Consider the following 23,899-nt stretch of genomic DNA (forward strand, 5'->3'; position numbering starts at 1 on the left):
CAATATGAGGAATATTATCAGCCAATCACTGTAGCGGCCCACTCCCTTCTATCCACATCGTCTGGGACATCAGAGGGCCTTATTGGAGGCAGACAAGAGAAAGATATCAGTGATGCCATGTGGTCTGCATTTCAGGGTAATCCCTGCTCTCTGGTTTACTGGCCTTCTTACCGTCTGATTTGAGAAGAATCAGAGAAGCTGTGAAATATGAACCTCTGTGCTGTTTCTTCCCAAACCCACTGTGACTGCTCCCATGGCCAGGGGATATGTGTCCTGATATCTGGACTGATAGATGTGTTGATCTATGGCACATACATGTGATTATATTTGGAGGGAAGACCCTGGGGGTGTAATGTTCCTAACACACACACACGGACAGTTTCCATAGAAATGTGTGTCCTGTGGTGACGTATGTGTGTGTGTGGGTGGAGGGTGAGGGGTGTCAGACTCCAGGGAGGGTTCCCTTGTTAAGGCTTATCTCTGGATTTCCAGTGACAGTAAAGACAAAAACTCATTGTATAGATTAGATGCCCCCAAGTAATAGCCTTCTCTTTTCTACACATGTAGGTTTAATGTATCTGTTCTGTTCCATGTATACTATATCTCTGTATCTCTCACAAACCGATAAGGTAAAGTCTCCATATAAATGTTACTTAGTGTTTGCTCCATACCTGTATTTTCTTTCCTCTTTAGTACTTCTAGTCTATATATTTGACAACGTGGAAATCAACATAGAGAAGCTCTCCCAGACTGTGGCAGGACTCTGTAGGCCTCCCTGGTGAACGAACGTCCCTGGTCCCTGGTCCCTGGTCCATGCCATTCATCCTGCCTGCCTGCCTGGCACTACTAAACACATACCTTGAAGGAATCAGGCCTGGGTTTAGCTTCAGGGCACAACTAAATGGACTCAAGACAATGACAGGATTTTTATTTTTTATTATGTTGGTACCAAGTCAGCTGCAATGTTTGTTATTTTAATGAATGATATTAAGCCAACAAATACGCTCCGTCTCTCTCACACACACACACACACACACACACACACACACACACACACACACACACACACACACACACACACACACACACACACACACACACACACACACACACACACACACACACACACACAGCATAACAGAGTTATTTTCTTTTGTGCAAAAGAAATATGACAAACAAGAGTATAGTCTTTGACACAGCATATATTTCATTTTAATATACATTCATACTCAGAATAGTCTTCTTCAGTGTATAAGTCTTTACAGATCTATGTTTCTATAATGAATAGCATGTTACTATAGAAAAGCTTGGGTTTATGTGGTTGTACATGATAGCCATACATAGGTCAGTCCCTGTGCCTTGGCAGTAGCGTATGGTATGCTGTGTGTGGAATATGGTGTCGTGTGTGTGGCTAGTGTGTGTTATACGTTATCTATTCAGTGTGTGTGTGGTGTATGATTTGTGTGTGTTGGCGTCTTTATGTTTGGTAAGTTGTATGGACGGTGATGTGTGTAGTAATTGCGTTTTGTGTAATAAGCTGTAGGGACCGTTGTGTGTGTAGACTTCGTTGTATGTGGTAAGCTGTAGGGATGGTGGTTTGTGGTGTGATATGTGCGGTCGGAGAGAAAAGTGCTTAAGTCATCTTGCACAGCATCCCTGCTTCACCCAGCCCTGTCTGTCTGTCTGTCTGTCTGTCTGTCTGTCTGTCTGTCTGTCTCTGTATCTGTATCTGTATCTGTATGGGTAAACTCCCCCTTGGTCTGACACAGACTAATGATGGGATTCAATCCAATTTCTGATTGAGCCGACATATGCAGCGTTTACCATGAATTGGATCTTTGCGAACATGGGAACAATGCCTTTAAAAGCCGCAAAGCCCATAACTGGCGATCAGATGGAATCCCGGCCTGTGAGTGATTCTGTGAGACCTGAGTAATTATTTGACTCGGTGAGTAACCCTGTGAATCTGTGACTAATTTGATGAGTGGAGCAGTATCAGGGCTGTACAGGGACAAATGGCCACACAACTAAACCCCAACACAACACGGTCATGTACACCTGGACCGCAAATAATAATGTCTGTCTGTCTGTCGGTCAGCGTTCCTCCTCTGGGCGGTTCTCTCAGACCGACAGACAGTCGTGTCTCTCCCTTTATATCCAGCACTCTAGATGAGTCCCTAAAGCAGCAGCAAAGACAGAGGGCAAACTCAGCCCCCCCCCCTCCTAAACTCCACCCACCCTTTCCCCACTACGCCATCCCACTTTCCCCGGGTCCAATATACCCCAACCTCAGTCCCCCTCTCCCCTGCAGTCCACTCTCCCCTCACCGAACCCACCTTCAGTCCCCCTCTCCCCTCAGTCCCCCTCTCCCCTGCAGTCCACTCCCCCCTCACCGAACGCCCCCTCAGTCCCCCTCTCCCCTGCAGTCCACTCTCCCCTCACCGAACCCACCCTCAGTTCCCCTCTCCCCTGCAGTCCACTCTCCCCTCACCGAACCCACCTTCAGTCCCCCTCTCCTCTGCAGTCCACTCCCCCCTCACCGAACCCCCCCTCAGTCCCCCTCTCCCCTGCAGTCCACTCTCCCCTCACCGAACCCCCCCTCAGTCCCCCTCTCCCCTGCAGTCCACTCCCCCCTCACCGAACCCCCCCCCCAGTCCCCCTCTCCCCTGCAGTACACTCCCCCCTCACCGAACCCCCCCTCAGTCCCCCTCTCCCCTGCAGTCCACTCCCCCCTCACCGAACCCCCCCTCAGTCCCCCTCTCTCCTGCAGTCCACTCTCCCCTCACCGAACCCCCCCTCAGTCCCCCTCTCCCCTGCAGTCCACTCTCCCCTCACCGAACCCACCCTCAGTCCCCCTCTCCCCTGAAGTCCACTCTCCCCTCACCGAACCCACCCTCAGTCCCCCTCTCCCCCTGCAGTCCACTCTCCCCTCACCGAACCCCCCCTCAGTCCCCCTCTCCCCTGCAGTCCACTCTCCCCTCACCGAACCCCCCCTCAGTCCCCCTCTCCCCTGCAGTCCACTCTCCCCTCATCGAACCCCCCCTCAGTCCTCCTCTCCCCTGCAGTCCACTCTCCCCTCACCGAACCCACCCTCAGTCCCCCTCTCCCCTGCAGTCCACTCCCCCCTCACCGAACCCACCCTCAGTCCCCCTCTCCCCTGAAGTCCACTCTCCCCTCACCGAACCCACCCTCAGTCCCCCTCTCCCCTGAAGTCCACTCTCCCCTCACCGAACCCACCCTCAGTCCCCCTCTCCCCTGCAGTCCACTCTCCCCTCACCGAACCCCCCCTCAGTCCCCCTCTCCCCCGCAGTCCACTCTCCCCTCACCGAACCCCCGAATCGCTCACAACAATGTCAAATAAGTTAAAAAACAAAATGAACAGAAAAGGAATAAAAGATAACAAAAGCAACCAAAACAATGAGAATCAACTGAGAGTGAGACAAGATGAAGAGAGGGAAAATACTCTGTTGGGATATATATATATATATATATATATATATATATATATATATATATATATATATATATATATATATATATATATGTCTTTTTAGTTCTATACATCCCGTGCATGTGTATCATTTTCCTTTAACATTGTATGAACTGACTGGGAACGCCCATGTCCTCTGTCCACCTCTGTCTGTTTGTTCCCGGGGTCTATTGTAAAGGAATAGAGATGGTTTTGAAACGGGGAAAAGGTAAACCACAAACACCATACCCCTCTCCCTCCCTCCCACCCTTCTGTGCAGGTGAGAAAGGAGAGAGTGGGGTGTGATGGGGCATTTGTTTGGGTCTCCATTGGGGATTTCCATGGTGATCACCGGCAGGTGTGCATCTCCACCATCTTGCGGCACTGTTTGCACTTGACATAGCAGCACCAGTGGAACTTACAGCTGCACCTGTCCACCACCTCCACCTCCTCTGTCTGGAAGCCCCGGCCGCAGCACATCAGCTCACAGCCATCGATGGCCTTTGATGTCCGGTTACACTGCCGCCCCGCTGTACCCAGCATGCCTGGTGTGCGCGGGTCGTGGTCACAGAAGTCGGGACTGGGGTCAAGGTAGACCAGGTCTTCGTCTGTGTGAGGTTTGAACTGGGAGTTCCGTGGCACCAGGACCTTGGTGGTGCCCACCTTGCGCTGCTCCACCTCTGTGGCGCCGTCGAATTTCTCCTTGATGGCGTTGCCCACCTTGCGGAATGGGGGTATGGCCTTCCAGCAGGTCTTCACCTCACAGGACCCTGACACGCCATGACACTTACACTCCACACGCATGTGGCTCAGAATGGCCTGCAGGGAAACAGAAAGAATGCTTTTATCTCCTGTCTTTTTCTTTGCTGTTGACTTTGCTATGACAGAGTTGTTGCTTGTCATATGTCATACCTTCCTCCCGGCCTCATTGTTGTGTAGGTTCATGAGTGCTCTGCTGGGGGACTGTCCTTTACTCCTCTCCCTCACATCAACAAAGGATTGAGAGAAGGCCACTCCATAAGCAATGTTATCACTACAGCCTGACCACTGGAACCCTGGGAGGGAGGGAGGGAGGGAGGGAGGGAGGGAGGGAGGGAGGGAGAGTTAGCAGTCAAACAGTGTGTGTGTGTGTGTGTGTGTGTGTGTGTGTGTGTGTGTGTGTGTGTGTGTGTGTGTGTGTGTGTGTGTGTGTGTGTGCGGGGGTACTGAATGCTGAGGGGGACAGGTTTATGCGATAGGAGAGATGCTGATCCTCACCAGCTGTGTGTGTGTGTGTGTGTGTGTGTGTGTGTGTGTGTGTGTGTGTATGTGTGTGTGTGTGTGTGTGTGTGTGTGTGTGTGTGTGTGTGTGTGTGTGTGTGTGTGTGTGTGTGTGTGTGTGTGTACCTTCTGGACTGACTCCGTGGACGTTGTGGTCGCAGCCACATTTCTCCAGCTCTCCGCTGCTGCAGGCCCGGGTCACAGCGAACGCCACACTGGCTGCTGAGATGGCATAAACAAAGGCTGCCTCCCGAGTGCCTGTCAAGAACACACGCACACAGGCCAACGTTAAACACACACCTACAACTGAAATGCAATGTTTTTATCCTGAGAAGTTCATAAGTATATTTATTCTAAAATAAGTTATTGATACTGAGGCATACCCTGTGTGACAATCTTGCCAAAGACAGGCATGGTTTCCAGTGTGGAGCAGTTCCATCGGCGGTTCCGGAACTGAAACTGGCACTCGTCTATGGCTAGCTGAGCCCCGTGCCGAACAGCATCCATCACCTCCACACTGCGCTTACAGATCTGCACCTGGTTAGAATAATGGTCATAACATTACAGATCTGCACCTGGTTAGAATAATGGTCATAACATTACAGATCTGCACCTGGTTAGAATAATGATCATAACATTACAGATCTGTATCTGGTTAGAATAATGATCATAACATTACAGATCTGTATCTGGTTAGAATAATGGTCATAACATTACAGATCTGTATCTGGTTAGAATAATGATCATAACATTACAGATCTGCACCTGGTTAGAATAATGATCATAACATTACAGATCTGCACCTGGTTAGAATAATGGTCATAACATTACAGATCTGCACCTGGTTAGAATAATGGTCATAACATTACAGATCTGCACCTGGTTAGAATAATGATCATAACATTACAGATCTGTATCTGGTTAGAATAATGATCATAACATTACAGATCTGCACCTGGTTAGAATAATGATCATAACATTACAGATCTGTATCTGGTTAGAATAATGGTCATAACATTACAGATCTGTATCTGGTTAGAATAATGGTCATAACATTACAGATCTGTATCTGGTTAGAATAATGATCATAACATTACAGATCTGCACCTGGTTAGAATAATGATCATAACATTACAGATCTGCACCTGGTTAGAATAATGGTCATAACATTACAGATCTGCACCTGGTTAGAATAATGGTCATAACATTACAGATCTGCACCTGGTTAGAATAATGATAATAACATTATAGATCTGTATCTGGTTAGAATAATGATAATAACATTACAGATCTGCATCTGGTTAGAATAATGATAATAACATTACAGATCTGTATCTGGTTAGAATAATGATAATAACATTACAGATCTGTATCTGGTTAGAATAATGGTCATAACATTACAGATCTGTATCTGGTTAGAATAATGATAATAACATTACAGATCTGTATCTGGTTAGAATAATGATAATAACATTACAGATCTGTATCTGGTTAGAATAATGATAATAACATTACAGATCTGCACCTGGTTAGAATAATGGTCATAACATTACAGATCTGTATCTGGTTAGAATAATGATAATAACATTACAGATCTGTATCTGGTTAGAATAATGATCATAACATTACAGATCTGCACCTGGTTAGAATAATGATCATAACATTACAGATCTGCACCTGGTTAGAATAATGATCATAACATTACAGATCTGCACCTGGTTAGAATAATGATCATAACATTACAGATCTGCACCTGGTTAGAATAATGGTCATAACATTACAGATCTGCACCTGGTTAGAATAATGGTAATAACATTACAGATCTGCACCTGGTTAGAATAATGGTCATAACATTACAGATCTGCACCTGGTTAGAATAATGATAATAACATTACAGATCTGTATCTGGTTAGAATAATGGTCATAACATTACAGATCTGTATCTGGTTAGAATAATGATAATAACATTACAGATCTGTATCTGGTTAGAATAATGATAATAACATTACAGATCTGTATCTGGTTAGAATAATGATCATAACATTACAGATCTGCACCTGGTTAGAATAATGGTCATAACATTACAGATCTGTATCTGGTTAGAATAATGATCATAACATTACAGATCTGCACCTGGTTAGAATAATGGTCATAACATTACAGATCTGTATCTGGTTAGAATAATGATCATAACATTACAGATCTGCACCTGGTTCAAGTTCAATTACTATGGCTTGTATCTTCTATCTTGCATTTAAAGACTTGGACATACACTACCGTTCAAAAGTTTGGGGTCACTTAGAAATGTCCTTGTTTTTGTCCATTAAACGTCAACGTCAACAGTGAAGAGGCGACTCGGGTATACTGGCCTTCTAGGCAGAGTTCCTCTGTCCAGTGTCTGTGTTCTTTTGCACATTTTAATATTTTCGTTTTATTGGCCAGTCTGAGATATGGCATTTTCTTTGCAACTCTGCCTAGAAGGCCAGCATCCCGGAGTCATCACTTCACTGTTGACGTTGAGACTGGTGTTTTGCGGGTACTATTTAATGAAGCTGCCAGTTGAGGACTTGTGAGGTGTCTGTTTCTTAAACTAGACACTCTAATGTACTTGTCCTCTTGCTCAGTTGTGCACCAGGGCCTCCCACTCCTCTTTCTATTCAAACTGGTTAGAGCCAGTTTGCGCTGTTCTATGAAGGGAGTAGTACACAGCGTTGTACGAGATCTTCAGTTTCTTGGCAATTTCTCACATGGAATAGCCTTCATTTCAGAACAAGAATAGACTGACGAGTTTGTTTCTGGACATTTAGAGCCTGTAATCGATCCCATAAATGCTGATGATCCAGATACTCAACTAGTCTAAAGAAGGTCAGTTTTATTGCTTCTTTAATCAGAACAACAGTTTTCAGCTGTGCTAACATAATTGCAAAAGGGTTTTTCTAATGATCAATTAGTCTTTTAAAATGATAAACTTGGATGAGCTTTTCTTTCAAAAACAAGGACATTTCTAAGTGACTCCAAACTTTTGAACGGTAGTGTAACTTTTATAACATATGTACCATCCTGTCATACCCTGCCAACCTTGAAATCTGAACATATTGCCACTGTTTGTCATGGTAGATGTGTACCTGTTTATGGATGAGTCCTCGCAGACGTTCACACGTCTCCTCATCACTGATACTGCCCACCGACGACAGTTTAGCCAGGTACCTGACAGAGACACAAAGAAGGGGGGGGGGGGGGGGGGGGGGGGGGGGGGGGGGGGCGGGGGGTGGGTGGGGGGGGGGTTAATATTAAATGTGCAACTAGACAAATAACAACACAATGACCCCTCCAATAACAATGATGAGACGAAAGTGACAGACACAGATGCCTCAGTGTGGGCTCGGTGCAAGTTCTACATCATGTTGCGAAGAGGGAAATAGTGGTATCATCTAAACCACCTCCAGGGCATACAGGTCACTCCTCACCCCTTCAGTCCCATATCTCTTTGGCTAAAAGCACCTTACAGAAATAGACCCATCTCATACGCTCATCACAGACATACTCTTCACCAGAACTTTCGACAGAGGGGCTGTCTGGGCCTTGTCTGTGGCCCTCCCTCACCTCTCCCTCCTTCCCTCTCTCCCTTCCTTCCTCTCTCTCTATCTGTCCCTCACCTCACTCTCTTCCCCCTCTCTCTCTCCTTCTCTCTCTCTGTCAGTCTCCCTGTACTTCTCTCTCTCCGATGTTGACAGGGTATCATTAGGTAAGGTTGATTGGGGTCTCTCCCAGGGCTGATAGTCCACACACCTCCTTCTAGCCTTCTGCCCTCACCACCTTTCCTCTACAGCCCAGATAACCTCTCTCTATATATCTCTGCCTGTCTCTCTCTCTCTCTCCCTCTCTCTCTCTCTCTCTCTCTCTCTCTCTCTCTCGCTCTCTCTATTTCTCTCTCACACAGTCACCTACTCTTCTCCATGCAGATAACACCCTCTCTCCCTTTCTCTCTCAACACACACACACACACACACACACACACACACACACACACACACACACACACACACACACACACACACACACACACACACACACACACACACACACACACACACATACACACACACACACACACACACACATACACACACACACACACACACACACACACACTTTCTCTCTCTCTCTCCATCTCCTTCTCTCTCATGGTCATCTCCTCTCCACTCAAAAGTCAGATAACCTCGACCATGACCACTCGACCACATCCTCCCTCCGACAGTCTTGTCTATACAGCAGGGGACCTCACTATCAGAGCACTGCTGCCTTCCTCCCTCAGCCTGTCTGAATGCTTGTCTGACAACAACAATCAATCACTTTTTATGAATTAAATGGTACAGGCTCAGTTCATAACCAACTGTCTTCACCAACAGATAAAATGGTACATACTGAACATATACTGTATAATCTGAACATATACTGTATAATCTGAACATATACTGTATAATCTGAATATATACTGTATAATCTGAACATATACTGTATAATCTGAACATATACTGTATAATCTGAACATATACTGTATAATCTGAATATATACTGTATAATCTGAATATATATTGTATAATCTGAACATATACTGTATAATCTGAACATATACTGTATAATCTGAACAGATACTGTATAATCTGAATATATACTGTCTAATCGGAACAGATTCTGTATAATCTGAACATATACTGTATAATCTGAACATATACTGTATAATCTGAACAGATACTGTATAATCTGAACATATACTGTATAATCTGAACAGATACTGTATAATCTGAACATATACTGTATAATCTGAACATATACTGTATAATCTGAACGGATACTGTATAATCTGAACATATACTGTATAATCTGAACATATACTGTATAATCTGAACAGATACTGTATAATCGGAACAGATACTGTATAATCGGAACAGATACTGTATAATCTGAACAGATACTGTATTAAATTGTTTCTCTTTAATGTTTTTTCATGCACCTCAGAATCATGGATGCATTATTCTCTTCATTTAAAATTTGATAGATTTGCAGTTAAATAATTATTCTTTCTCAATTTGCACATACGCATCTTCCCCTCAGTAAAATACATTGAAGTTCAAATACAGCTATACAAGAGAAAGACCTACGACCTTGAGCTGTGTGTTCTGTCTGTTTGGGTACAGAGTCTCCATACATCCAGCTGTGATAGTGTGATGAAGTCACCTTGAGACTATCAGGCCTCTTCTGAACACTGGAGAACCACTGTCTGTCTGCACTGCAGCTGGTGAGGCTCAGCATCTCTCCTATCGCATAAACCTGTCCCCCTCAGCATTCAGTACACCCCCCCCCCCCCCCCCCCCCCACACACACACGCACACATGCACGCATGGACACACATACACACGCACGTATGCGCACACGGACGCACACACTAACACACACACAGAGATGAAAGTACTCATAAAGCACCAGTTGCTGTTGCTGGCATGCCACTGGCCCAGCTCTGACCCTGGAAACATTTAATAAACATTGGATAAAGCACATGGGAAGGACAGATAAGCTCTACGCAGGTGTAGTTCTGTCTATGTGTTTGTGAAACCCTACTGCATGGGAAAAGACTAGCCCAGACATTTGGGGAGTGTGTGCATGTGTGTTAGTAATAATAGTTGGTGTGTGTTAGTGTGTGTGTTAGTAATAATAGTTGGTGTGTGTCAGTGTGTGTGTTAGTAATAATAGTTGGTGTGTGTTAGTAATAATAGTTGGTGTGTGTTAGTAATAATAGTTGGTGTGTGTTAGTGTGTGTGTTAGTAATAATAGTTGGTGTGTGTTAGTGTGTGTGTTAGTAATAATAGTTGGTGTGTGTTTGTAATAATAGTTGGTGTGTGTTAGTGTGTGTGTTAGTAATAATAGTTGGTGTGTGTTAGTGTGTGTGTTAGTAATAATAGTTGGTGTGTGTTAGTGTGTGTGTTAGTAATAATAGTTGGTGTGTGTTAGTGTGTGTGTTAGTGTATTCAGTGCTTCCATCTTTATCTCTTTATTTGGCCGTGTACCCGCTGTTTCCACTCTTTCCCCTTGCTCTCATTCTTCTTCCTTTCTCTCCCACTCACACCATCTCTCTCACTCTCTCTCTCTCTGGGAGGTATAGTCAGACGGTTCGTGGTCGCATTCCACCTGGAGTGTGGTTTGTTGGCCGGCTGCTGTGTGTTTGTGTTGCATTACGCATCGCAGCCCTGACAACACTGCTGGCTCCAACAAGCTTAGCCCAGCGCAACTTAGCACGCAACCACTCCACTACAGCCTTACCGCAGAAACAGAGACAGACACAGACACTTACCACTGCAGTTCTACATTGAGAGAGAGAGAGCGGGAGCGAGAGAGAGCGAGAGAGAGAGAGAAAGAGAAAGAGAGATGGTATCTGGGCTGTAGAGGAAGGGTGGTGAGGGTGGAGTGGAGACTGAGAGAAAGGAGGACAGATAGATAGGTGAGAGAAACCCCCCTTGGCTAAACAAGTGTGATGCTCTAAAGATGCCATGCTGTACACCATATCTGAGGTAGATAGGTCTGTATCTGAGCTCTGGCTATATCAACTAGCCCTTCCTCTGAGGACAGATTAACCCCCAGATGAATCTCTTCTAACACAGAGGAGGACCTCACAGAGACCAGCCCTCACACACTCTTACACACACCTCTCTCTGTTTCTGTCTCTCCCAGGGTATTTATATCAGTTGATTAAACTAGCACTGCTTACCTTTCCTCTGCTGAGTACACAGGAGAGGTAAACAGGTGGAGGTATATATAGGGTTAGGGAGCTCCTCACAGAAAACAATACACAGTAACAGATACTGTTTATCTGTGTTCACTGCAATATTCAGCTGTAGTTTTATCCTATAGTAAGTTATCATTGCTTCACTGTGCATGAAATGTAAGTCAAATGTTTTTTTTCTGACCACACAGCTAGTGGAGGACAAAGTTTAGCCAGCCAACAGGACAACCACAGACATTCTGGAAGCATGATTGGGAAAGTAAGTGGAAAGGTTTGTGGCAAGGCACACGCGCAGATACTCAAACACACACAAATAGCAGTGAGGGGTCTGTAGAGATTACCAGTTCTAAATGGCAATCTTTGGATTTCTGCATACTGTGGTATGCCCCAGCACATTGATGAACCCCTCACCTAGATATATGGCCACATAAAATATAGCAAATCGTTGTACCTACGGTGATGCACCGCGGCTGACCCTGGCTGGCTACCAACCTCTCTCTCTGTGTTTGTGTGTGCGTGTGCGTGTGTGTGCGTATGTGCGTGCGTGTGTGTGTGTTTCTCATGGGGTTGGGTTAAAAGCAAAATAAGCATTTCAAAATATGCATTTCCAAGAAAACTAACAATACATGATTATTCTTAGAGAAACTCCAGGCCCATGTATATACCAGCAGCATGGATGACTCTGTACCACCACTTTCTGAGCTAGTATGATATGATGACCTGGGATAACCTCTGCTGGACTGGAGTCAGCAGACACACTTGCAGAACCCAGTCTGGCCTGCAGAGGGCAGCCTGATCTCAGTCTCCTCTCAGGAGTCTCCCCTAAGGCACAGAGGCAGCACAGCCCAAGGCCCAGACCATCAACAGCCAGACAGAAAAAGTTGATCCTTTCAGGTTTCAACCAAGAAGCTTAGGCTGCTCTGAGACGTAGACAACATAACATAATTTCTTGGCAGCCATGTTAGTGCCTTCCAGGCAATGTTCTTAAAGGACTGACTCTGACAAAAACAAACTCACGGTCTGCACCCGACAGCAAATGTGTTTCATCAGAAAACTATGTCAACATTTTACGGAAAGGGGCAAGGATACATTTGATGAGCAATAATTTTGAGCCTGATTGTCAGTAGAGAAAATGGGTGCATCTCAATAATGTAGTGGTTTTCTCTCATCTTCTTTCTTCAGTTTGCAGTGAAATTAAAGAACTGGTTCTGGTTGGCTTCTTTCATGATGGCTTAACTTTTCTTATGTTTTCAGACTATTTTGAATATTAAGATGTACTCTATAGGAGTCTATGGGAATCTGTGCAGCTGTTGTGGCTACAGTATATTACAATACAGTGCAAATTAAATATACAACAAGGACATATTTCAATAGTAATTGAAATTACCATCATAACAATCTCAGCAATATGATGCAGATGAGGATGAAAATGTCATGGAAAGGAAAGGAAAGAGGAGGAGGAGGAGATAGGAGTGTGACACTGTTTACTGTTTTCTTTTTTGCAGTTACATATTTATTTTGAAGGGGGATTCTTGCTTTGAGATTGACTATTTGTCTTGAACTGTTCTTGGATTGGATTTTGACTTCCTTATTAACATTGGACATTGAGACTTTGGTTAGGATTATATATGAACTTTATTTTGGGACTATCATTGAAAGAAGGTGAATTGTTTATTTTGATTTAAATCTAATTGGTTACAATTTACTCATCTTTGCTCACGTCATATCAATGTATCTGCTATGCTTTGGTTGCTCTCATATTGACACAGTATTTATTTGAACTTTCAAATGGTATCTTAGTTTGTGATCCAAGCTGATTGTTGCAGGATGATGCATAGAAAAGAGCTGGTTGTTGCAGGGGGAGGGTATAAAGAAGAGCTGGTTGTTGCAGGGGAAGGGTATAAAGAAGAGCTGGTTGTTGCAGGGGGAGGGTATAAAGGAGAGCTGGTTGCTGCAGGATGATGCATAGAGAAGAGCTGGTTGTTGCAGGGGGAGGGTATAAAGAAGAGCTGGTTGTTGCAGGGGGAGGGTATAAAGAAGAGCTGGTTGTTGCAGGGGGAGGGTATAAAGAAGAGCTGGTTGTTGCAGGATGATGCATAGAGAAGTGCTGGTTGCTGCAGGAGTAGGGCATAGAGAAGAGCTGGTTGCTGCTGGAGGAGGGCATAGAGAAGAGCTGGTTGCTGCAGGATGATGCATAAAGAAGAGCTGGTTGCTGCAGGAGGAGGGCATAGAGAAGAGCTGGTTGCTGCAGGAGTAGGGCATAGAGAAGAGCTGGTTGCTGCTGGAGGAGGGCATAGAGAAGAGCTGGTTGCTGCAGGATGATGCATAAAGAAGAGCTGGTTGCTGCAGGAGGAGGGCATAGAGAAGAGCTGGTTGCTGCAGGAGGAGGGCATAGAGAAGAGCTGGTTGCTGCAGGAGGAGGGCATAAAGAAGAGCTGGTTGCTGCAGGAGGAAGGCATAAAGAAGAGCTGGTTGCTGCGGGAGGAGGGCATAGAGAAGAGCTGGTTGCTGCAGGAGGAGGGTATAAAGAAGAGCTGCTTGCTGCAGGAGGAAGGCATAGAGAAGAGTTGGTTGCTGCAGGAGGAGGGCATAGAGAAGAGCTGGTTGTTGCAGGATGATGCATAGAGAAGAGCTGGTTGCTGCAGGAGGAGGACATAGAGAAGAGCTTGTTGCTGCAGGAGGAGGGCATAGAGAAGAGCTGGTTGCTGCAGGAGGAGGGCATAAAGAAGAGCTGGTTGTTGCAGGATGATGCATAGAGAAGAGCTGGTTGCTGCAAGAGGAGGGCATAGAGAATAGCTGGTTGCTGCAGGAGGAGGGCATAGAGAAGAGCTGGTTGCTGCAGGAGGAGGGCATAGAGAAGAGTTGGTTGCTGCAGGAGGAGGGCAAAGAGAAGAGCTGGTTGCTGCAGGAGGAGGGCATAGAGAAGAGCTGGTTGCTTCAGGAGGAGGGCATAGAGAAGAGCTGGTTGCTGCAGGAGGAGGGCATAGAGAAGAGCTGGTTGCTGCAGGGGGAGGGTATAAAGAAGAGCTGGTTGTTGCAGGGGGAAGGTATAAAGAAGGGCTGGTTGCTGCAGGAGGAGGGCATAGAGAAGAGCTGGTTGCTGCAGGATGATGCATAGAGAAGAGCTGGTTGCTGCAGGAGGAGGGCATAGAGAAGAGCTGGTTGCTGCAGGGGGAGGGTATAAAGAAGAGCTGGTTGCTGCAGGAGGAGGGCATAGAGAAGAGCTGGTTGCTGCAGGATGATGCATAGAGAAGAGCTGGTTGCTGCAGGGGGAGGGCATAGAGAAGAGCTGGTTGCTGCAGGGGGAGGGTATAAAGGAGAGCTGGTTGCTGCAGGAGGAGGGCATAAAGAAGAGCTGGTTGCTGCAGGAGGAGGGCATAGAGAAGAGCTGGTTGCTGCAGGAGGAGGGCATAGAGAAGAGCTGGTTGTTGCAGGAGGAGGGCATAGAGAAGAGCTGGTTGTTGCAGGGGGAGGGTAAAAAGAAGAGCTGGTTGCTGCAGGAGGAGGGCATAGAGAAGAGCTGGTTGCTGCAGGAGGAGGGCATAGAGAAGAGCTGGTTGCTGCAGGAGGAGGGCATAGAGAAGAGCTGGTTGCTGCAGGGGGAGGGCATAAAGAAGAGCTGGTTGCTGCAGGATGATGCATAGATAAGAGCTGGTTGCTGCAGGGGGAGGGCATAGAGAAGAGCTGGTTGCTGCAGGAGGAGGGCATAGAGAAGAGCTGGTTGCTGCAGGAGGAGGGCATAGAGAAGAGCTGGTTGCTGCAGGAGGAGGGCATAGAGAAGAGCTGGTGGCTGCAGGATGATGCATAGAGAAGAGCTGGTTGCTGCAGGGGGAGGGCATAGAGAAGAGCTGGTTGCTGCAGGGGGAGGGTATAAAGAAGAGCTGGTTGCTGCAGGAGGAGGACATAAAGAAGAGCTGGTTGCTGCAGGAGGAGGGCATAGAGAAGAGCTGGTTGCTGCAGGAGGAGGGCATAGAGAAGAGCTGGTTGCTGCAGGAGGAGGGCATAAAGAAGAGCTGGTTGCTGCAGGAGGAAGGCATAGAGAAGAGCTGGTTGCTGCAGGAGGAGGGCATAAAGAAGAGCTGGTTGTTGCAGGGGGAGGGCATAAAGAAGAGCTGGTTGTTGCAGGAGGAAGGTATAAAGAAGAGTTGGTTGTTGCAGGGGGAGGGTATAAAGAAGAGCTGCTTGTTGTTGCAGGAGGAGGGTATAAAGAAGAGCTGCTTGTTGTTGCAGGAGGAGGGTATAAAGAAGAGTTGGTTGTTGCAGGGGGAGGGTATAAAGAAGAGCTGCTTGTTGTAGCAGGAGGATGGTATAAAGAAGAGCTGGTTGTTGCAGGGGGAGGGTATAAGGAAGAGCTGGTTGTTGCAGGAGGAAGGTATAAAGAAGAGCTGGTTGTTGCAGGGGGAGGGTATAAAGAAGAGCTGCTTGTTGTTGCAGGAGGAGGGTATAAAGAAGAGCTGCTTGTTGCAGGGGGAGGGTATAAAGAAGAGCTGCTTGTTGTTGCAGGAGGAGGGTATAAAGAAGAGCTGCTTGTTGTTGCAGGAGGAGGGTATAAAGAAGAGCTGCTTGTTGTTGCAGGAGGAGGGTATAAAGAAGAGCTGGTTGTTGCAGGGGGAGGGTATAAAGAAGAGCTGGTTGTTGCAGGAGGAGGGTATAAAGAAGAGCTGGTTGTTGCAGGGGGAAGGTATAAAGAAGAGCTGGTTGTTGCAGGGGGAGGGTATAAAGAAGAGCTGCTTGTTGCAGGAGGAAGGTATAAAGAAGAGCTGGTTGTTGCAGGGGGAAGGTATAAAGAAGAGCTGGTTGTTGCAGGGGGAGGGTATAAAGAAGAGCTGCTTGTTGTTGCAGGAGGAGGGTATAAAGAAGAGCTGGTTGTTGCAGGGGGAAGGTATAAAGAAGAGCTGGTTGTTGCAGGGGGAGGGTATAAAGAAGAGCTGCTTGTTGTTGCAGGAGGAGGGTATAAAGAAGAGCCTGTTGTTGCAGGGGGAGGGTATAAAGAAGAGCTGCTTGTTGTTGCAGGAGGAGGGTATAAAGAAGAGCTGGTTATTGCAGGAGGAGGGTATAAAGAATATGGAAGAGGAAGAGGAAGACAAGGTGGATGAGATTAGTAGAGGGAGGAAAGTAGAAGGAGGAGGGATGGAAAAGACGAAGGGAAGGAGGGAGAGGAGAGGAGATAGTTGGATAGATGCAGAGGAGATGGGCTGAGCTGAGGAGAGGAGATAGTTGGATAGATGCAGAGGAGATGGGCTGAGCTGAGGAGAGGTGATAGTTGGATAGATGCAGAGGAGATGGGCTGAGCTGAGGAGAGGAGATAGTTGGATAGATGCAGAGGAGATGGGCTGAGCTGAGGAGAGGAGATAGTTGGATAGATGCAGAGGAGATGGGCTGAGCTGAGGAGAGGAGATAGTTGGATAGATGCAGAGGAGATGGGCTGAGCTGAGGAGAGGAGATAGTTGGATAGATGCAGAGGAGATGGGCTGAGCTGAGGAGAGGAGATAGTTGGATAGATGCAGAGGAGATGGGCTGAGCTGAGGAGAGGAGATAGTTGGATAGATGCAGAGGAGATGGGCTGAGCTGAGGAGAGGAGATAGTTGGATAGATGCAGAGGAGATGGGCTGAGCTGAGGAGAGGAGATAGTTGGATAGATGCAGAGGAGATGGGCTGAGCTGAGGAGAGGAGATAGTTGGATAGATGCAGAGGAGATGGGCTGAGCTGAGGAGAGGAGATAGTTGGATAGATGCAGAGGAGATGGGCTGAGCTGAGGAGAGGAGATAGTTGGATAGATGCAGAGGAGATGGGCTGAGCTGAGGAGAGGAAGAGGAAAAAAAGAGATGTGAGAGGAGGTGGGGGAATGAGGAGTGAGACAGAGGAGGAGAGAGAGGAAAGAGGAAGTTCATCCAGTCTGGTCCAGTAGTCGGGTCAAACCAACAAACAACAGCAACACTCGCTCAGACTGACTCTACAAGTGAACTCTGACCTTAACAACACCTGAACCCTGGCCTTCACTTTCGGCTGCTGATGTTTGTATACACAGTCTGACTTAAGCTAAACCCAGAACCCATTATGGCTCCTGTGAAGCAGGGAAATTGTGTACAGTGGGGTCTGGAATTATTGACACCCTTGATAAAGATGAGCAAAAATGACTGAATGACTGTATAAATTATAAAATTAAAATGCTGAGGTATATTATATACCAACAAAATGGGGGAATTATAGTATTTTCTACTACTATAATTGCTCAGAGAAATATATTTTGTTTAAACACTAATAGTTTTTTTCCTTCTAATTATTGACGTTTCTTTCCAGTACCTTTTAATACCTAATCCTGTGATGATAACGGCACTGAGCCATTTCTAAAATGTTTTACGAATTGGGGAACACATTGGGAGAGATCTTAGACCATTCCTCCATACAGACTCCTTGATATCTTTATTGGGTTTTGAGTCTGGAGACTGAGACGGTCATTGCAAAATGTTGATTTTGTGGCCAATGAACCATTTCTTTGTGGATTTTGATGTGTGTTCGGGTTATTGTCTTTGGGCCAAGTTTCAGTGTCCTGGCACAGGCATGCACTGACCAGAGGACAAGTGTCTTTACTAACATTTTACTAACACTCCCTGACCCAGTCTGAATTACCTGAACGTTTCAAGCAAACCACCATACTCCCTGTGTCCAAGAACACCAAGGCAACCTGTCTAAATGGTTACCGCCCAGTAGCACTTATATCTGTAGCAATGAAGTGCTTTTGAAAGACTGGTAATGACTGACATCAACACCATCATCACAGAAACCTTGGATCAACTCAAATTTGCATACCGCCCCAACAGATCCACAGATGATGCAATCTCTATTGCACTCCACACTGCCCTTTCCCTCCTGGACAAAAGGAACACCTACGTGAGAATGCTGTTCATTGACTACTGCTCAGCATTCAACACCATAGCGCCCTCCAAGCTCACCACTAAGCTAAGAACCCTGGGACTGAACACCTCCCTCAGCAACTGGATCCTGGACTTGAAGGGCCCCTCGGGGGTGCATGCTCAGTCGTGCGTGGCCGCACACGACTCCAACACCATCATTAAGTTTGCCGACGACACGATGGTGGTAGGCCTGAACACCAACGATGATGAAACAGTCTATAGGGAGAAGGTCAGAGACCTGGCAGTGTGGTGCCAGGATGACAACGTCAACGTCAACGTCAACAAAACGAAGGAGCTGATCGTGGACTACAGGAAACGGAGGGCCGAACATTCATGGTCCAAACACACCAAGACAGTGCTGAAGAGGGCACGACCATGCCTCTACCCCCTCAGGGGGCTGAAAAGATTTGGAATGGGCCAGATCCTCAAACGGTTCTACAGCTGCACCATTGAGAGCATCTTTACTGAATGCATCACTGCTTGGTACTGCATGGCAACTGCTCGTCACCTGACCGCAAGGCGCTACAGAGGGTAGTGCGTACAGCCCAGTACATCACTGGGGCAGAACTCCCTGCTATTCATGGCCTCTATACCAGGAGGTGTCAGAGGAAGGATTCCAGACACTCAAGTCGTAGACTGTTCTTTCTGCTATCGCAACTACCTCAACTTCCTTGTAACCCTGTATATAGCCTCGTTATTGTTATTTTATTGTTTTACTATTTCCTTTTTTATTCAGCAAATATTTTTCTTACATTTTAAAGTGGCAATACAGTGCCTTTGGAGAGCATTCAGACCACTTGAAATTTTCCACATTTTACTACGTTACAGCCTTATTCAAAAATGTATTAAATTGAAAGGGTAAACTGTTTTTTATTTACATAAGTATTCAGACCCCTTGCGTTGAAACTCAATATTGAGCTCAGGTGCATCCTGTTTCCATCGATCTTCCTTGAGGTGTTTCTACAACTTTATTGGAGTCCTCCTGTGCTAAATTCAATTGATTGGCCATGATTTGGAAATGAACACACGTGTCTATACAAAGTTCCACAGTTGACAGTGCATGTCAGAGCAAAAACCAAGCTATGAGGTCGAAGGAATTGTCCGCAGAGCTCCGAGACAGGATTGTGTCGAGGCACAGATCTGGGTGAAGGGTACACAAACATATCTGCAGCATTGAAAGTCCCCAAGAACACAGTGGCCTCCATTATTCTTAAATGGAAGAAGTTTGCAACCACCAAGGCTCTTCCTAGAGCTGGCTGCCCGGCCAAACTGGGCAATCGGGGGAGAAGGGCCTTGGTCAGGGAGGTGACCAAGAACCCAATAGTCACTCTGACAGAGCTTAAGAGTTCCTCTGTGGAGATGGGAGAAATTTCCAGAAGGGCAACCATCTCTGCAGCACTCCAACAATCAGGCCCTTATGGTAGGGTGGCCAGACGGAAGCCATTCCTCAGTAAAAGGCACATGACAGCCTGCTTGGAGTTTGCCAAAAGGCCCCATCAAACCTCACAGAGCATGAGTGGATCTGCAGAGCAGAATGGGAGAAACTCTCCAAATACAGGTGTGCCAAGCTTGTGGCGTCATACCCAAGAAGACTCAATGCTTTAATCGCTGCCAAAGGTGCTTCAACAAAGCACTGAGCAAAGGGTGTGAATACTTATGTAAATCTGATATTTCCGTTTTTTATTTGTAATAAATTTGCAAAAATGTCTAAAAACCTCTTTTTACTTTGTCATTATGGGGTATTGTGTGTAGATTGATTATGATTTTTGGGGGATTTTTGATCAATTTTAGAATAATGCTATAACATAAGAAAATGTGGAAATAGTCAAGGAGTCTGAACACTTTCCAAAGGCACTGTATGTAACTTTTTGAGCGACCCGACAAAATACATATAGAAATGTGAGTTATAGGTCTATTATTCCATTTGAAAGTCTGTTCTATCTGCACTATTTCTATGCTTCCCGTTTTTAAGTTTTGTTCGATGGTACAGTGATTGTCTACACTATACTAGCTTATTTTGTCAAATAAACTGAATTTAGGCAAATTACTAGAGTTTTAACAACCAGGAAATGGTGGAGTGACTTCTGCATAGCGCAACTTTAACACGGTATTGTTGGGAATGGGTTCGTAAGTAAGCATTTCCCGGTAAAGTCTACACCTGTTGCATTCGGCACATTTGATCAAAACATTTAGATTTAGATTTATTTGATTTGACTGTGGCTAAATGTCCTGGTACTGGGTAAAGTTCATGATAACGTTGACCTTAATAAGGGCCCCAGGACCAGAGGAAGCAAAATAGCCCCACAACATCAAATATCCACCACAATATTTTACAGTAGGTATGGGGTTATTTTCTGCTCATGCATTTCAATGCCAAACCCACCACTGGTGTGATGGCCAAAGAGCTCTATTTCGATGTCATCCAACAAATGTAAACGTCTGGAGTCTGCTAAACAGCATTGGCACTTGGATTGGAACCGGTGCTTTGGTCAGATGACATGAAAATAGAGCTCTTTGGCCACGCACACCAGTGGTGGGTTTGGTATACACATGAGACTGTATGAGCAGAAAATAACCTCATACCTACCATAAAATATGGTGGTGGATCTTTGGGAATCGTCCCAATGGGTTCTCCAATTCATAAAATATTTTAGAAAAAGGCTCAGTGCCGTTATCCTCGCAAAATGGAGCATTCAATATAGCTCAGTATTTTGAATTATTTATTTTATACAGTCATTTTTGTTCATCTTTATCAAGGGTGTCAATCATTTTGGACCCATCTGTACATGTACAGAGACACTGGATTGGATCTAAAGGAAATGCTTTTGCCATATGACAGAGGGTGTAAGTACACCATTTAAATACATTCATAATGTGATGCCAGAACATGAGTTTAGTCTGTCCAGATATAACTTACTGGTCCGTTTGCAAAAACAAACCCATCCTGTTTCAAACAACATCTGAAATATGGTCAACATACAGTGCCTTCAGAAAGTATTCATACCCTTTGACTTATTCCACATTTTGTTGTGTTACAGCCTGAATGCAAAATGGATTGAATATGTATTTTTTTTACCCATCCACAAACAATACCCCATAATGATGAAGTGAAAACATGTTTTTAGAAATGTTTGCAAATTTATTGAAAATGAAATACAGAAATATCTAATTTCCATAAGTATTCACACCCCCGAGTCAATATTTTGTAGATGCACCTTTGGCAGCGATTACAGCTGTGAGTCTTTCTGGGCAAGTCTCTAAGAGCTTTACACCTGGAGTGTACAACATTTGCCCATTATTATTTTCAAAACACTTCAAGCTCTGTCAAATTGGTTGCTGAACATTGCTAGACAACCATTTTTGGGTCTTGACAAAGATTTTCAAGTAGATTTAAGTCAAAACTGTAACTAGGCCACTCAGGAACATTCATTGTCTTCTTGGTTACCAACTCCAGTGTATATTTGGCCTTGTGTTTTAGGTTATTGTCCTGTTAAAAGGGAAATTAATCTCCCAGTGTCTGTTGGAAAGCAGACTGAACCAGGTTTTCCTCTATAATTTTTGACTATACAGTACATAGCTCCATTCCGTTTCTTTTTTAACCTGAAAAATTCCGCAGTCCTTAATGATGACAAGCACACTCATAACATGATGTAGCCACCACAATGCTTGAACATATGGAGAGTGGTAGTCAGCAATTTGTTGTAATGGATTTGTTCCAAACATAACACTTTGTATTCATGACAAAAAGTTTATTGCTTTGCCACATTTTTTGCAGTATTACTTTAGTGCCTTGTTGCAAACAGGATGCATGTTTTGGAAGATTTTGTATTATGTACAGGCTTCCTTATTTTCACTGTGTCAATTAGGTTAGTATTGTGGAGTTACTGCAATGTTGTTGTTGATCCATCCTCAGTTTTCACCTCTCACAGCTATTAAACTCTGAGTTAAGAAGTAAGCCTGTATTTGTGTAGTGACTGGGTGTATTGATGCACCATCCAAAGTGTAATTAATAACTTCACCATACTCAAAGAGATATTCAATGTCTGCTTTTCATTTTGTTTTACCCATCTATCAATAGGTGCCTTTTTTTGCGAAGGATTGGAAAACATCCCTGGTCTTTGTGGTTGAATCTGTGTTTGAAATTCACTGCTCGGCTGAGGGACCTTACAGATAACTATATGTGTGGGGCACAGAGATGAGGTAGTGAAGTTATTTATAATAAGGGTTACATGGAGAAAATCTGACCTTTCTGAAATGAAAATGGATGGCCCTCCCTTCAGCAAAATATATTTGACCTAAATCCTCCCTGAATGCTTAAAAAAAGTGACCCTTCCCTATACCTAAAATAATAGACCAGAGCCTTAGATATGCAGTTTTAGAAAGTTCTTTGTCCTGTAAGCATTACATGTCAACACGGGAATGTTGATAGTGCACAGGGCTGCGGGCCAGAAGGCTGTGGGTTCGCAGACCACCGTGGACAAGAGTAGGCTTGGCAAGATCGCTTTTGTAGTAAAATCATTGCATGAATCTAGTATCATATTTGCAGGTCCGAGAAAAAATGGCCTTTTATAACACATTTCATGCAATTCTATGTCATTTTACATATTAGCGGAATATTTTTTTAATACCACACAAATTACCGAAATTACAGGCTAAGAATGGACAGAGAGATAGGCCTGTGTTCATATTATCATATTTCTCCAATGCCAAGGCAGTGTGTCTTGTTTGCAATGAAACTGTCTCAAATAATTTAATCTGAGATGCCATTAGGAATCTGAGCATGGTACTTTCAAAAGTTAGGCCTACCTTTCCTCTCCAGACAGAGTAGGTCTACCTTTCCTCTCCAGACAGAGTAGGTCTACCTTTCCTCTCCAGACAGAGTAGGTCTACCTTTCCACTCCAGACAGAGTAGGCCAACCTTTCCTCTCCAGACAGAGTAGGTCTACCTTTCCTCTCCAGACAGAGTAGGTCTACCTTTCCACTCCAGACAGAGTAGTCCTACCTTTCCACTCCAGACAGAGTAGGTCTACCTTTCCACTCAAAACAGAGTAGTCCTACCTTTCCACTCCAGACAGAGTGGAACTACCTTTCCACTCCAGACAGACTAGGCCTACCTTTCCTCTCCAGACAGAGTAGGCCTACCTTTCCACTCCAGACAGAGTAGGCCTACCTTTCCACTCCAGACAGAGTAGATCTACCTTTCCACTCCAGACAGAGTAGACCTACCTTTCCTCTCCAGGCAGAGTAGGCCTACCTTTCCACTCCAGACAGAGTAGACCTACCTTTCCTCTCCAGACAGAGTAGGCCTACCTTTCCTCTCCAGGCAGAGTAGGCCTACCTTTCCACTCCAGACAGAGTAGACCTACCTTTCCTCTCCAGACAGAGTAGGCCTACCTTTCCACTCCAGAGTAGACCTACCTTTCCACTCCAGACAGAGTAGGCCAACCTTTCCTCTCCAGACAGAGTAGGCCAACCTTT

The 23,899-nt window shown here is 45.2% G+C and overlaps 1 protein-coding gene across 1 annotated transcript in view; it reads right to left on the minus strand.

Annotated features, from left to right (window-relative positions):
• Positions 1-3,552: 3,552 nt before the first annotated feature.
• The window catches only part of wnt4 (wingless-type MMTV integration site family, member 4), a 29,453-nt gene continuing 9,106 nt past the window's right edge, over positions 3,553-23,899 (minus strand). The window contains exons 2-6 of the mRNA XM_055869560.1: positions 7,855-7,936; positions 5,113-5,266; positions 4,856-4,987; positions 4,382-4,524; positions 3,553-4,288 (exon numbers count right to left, since the gene is read on the minus strand). Coding sequence (XP_055725535.1) covers positions 3,818-4,288; positions 4,382-4,524; positions 4,856-4,987; positions 5,113-5,266; positions 7,855-7,936 — 982 coding nt within the window. The 3' untranslated portion in view covers positions 3,553-3,817. The remainder of the gene's footprint in view (positions 4,289-4,381; positions 4,525-4,855; positions 4,988-5,112; positions 5,267-7,854; positions 7,937-23,899) is intronic.

Source organism: Salvelinus fontinalis, chromosome 18 (genome assembly GCF_029448725.1).
Source record: "Salvelinus fontinalis isolate EN_2023a chromosome 18, ASM2944872v1, whole genome shotgun sequence".
NCBI lineage: Eukaryota > Metazoa > Chordata > Actinopteri > Salmoniformes > Salmonidae > Salvelinus > Salvelinus fontinalis.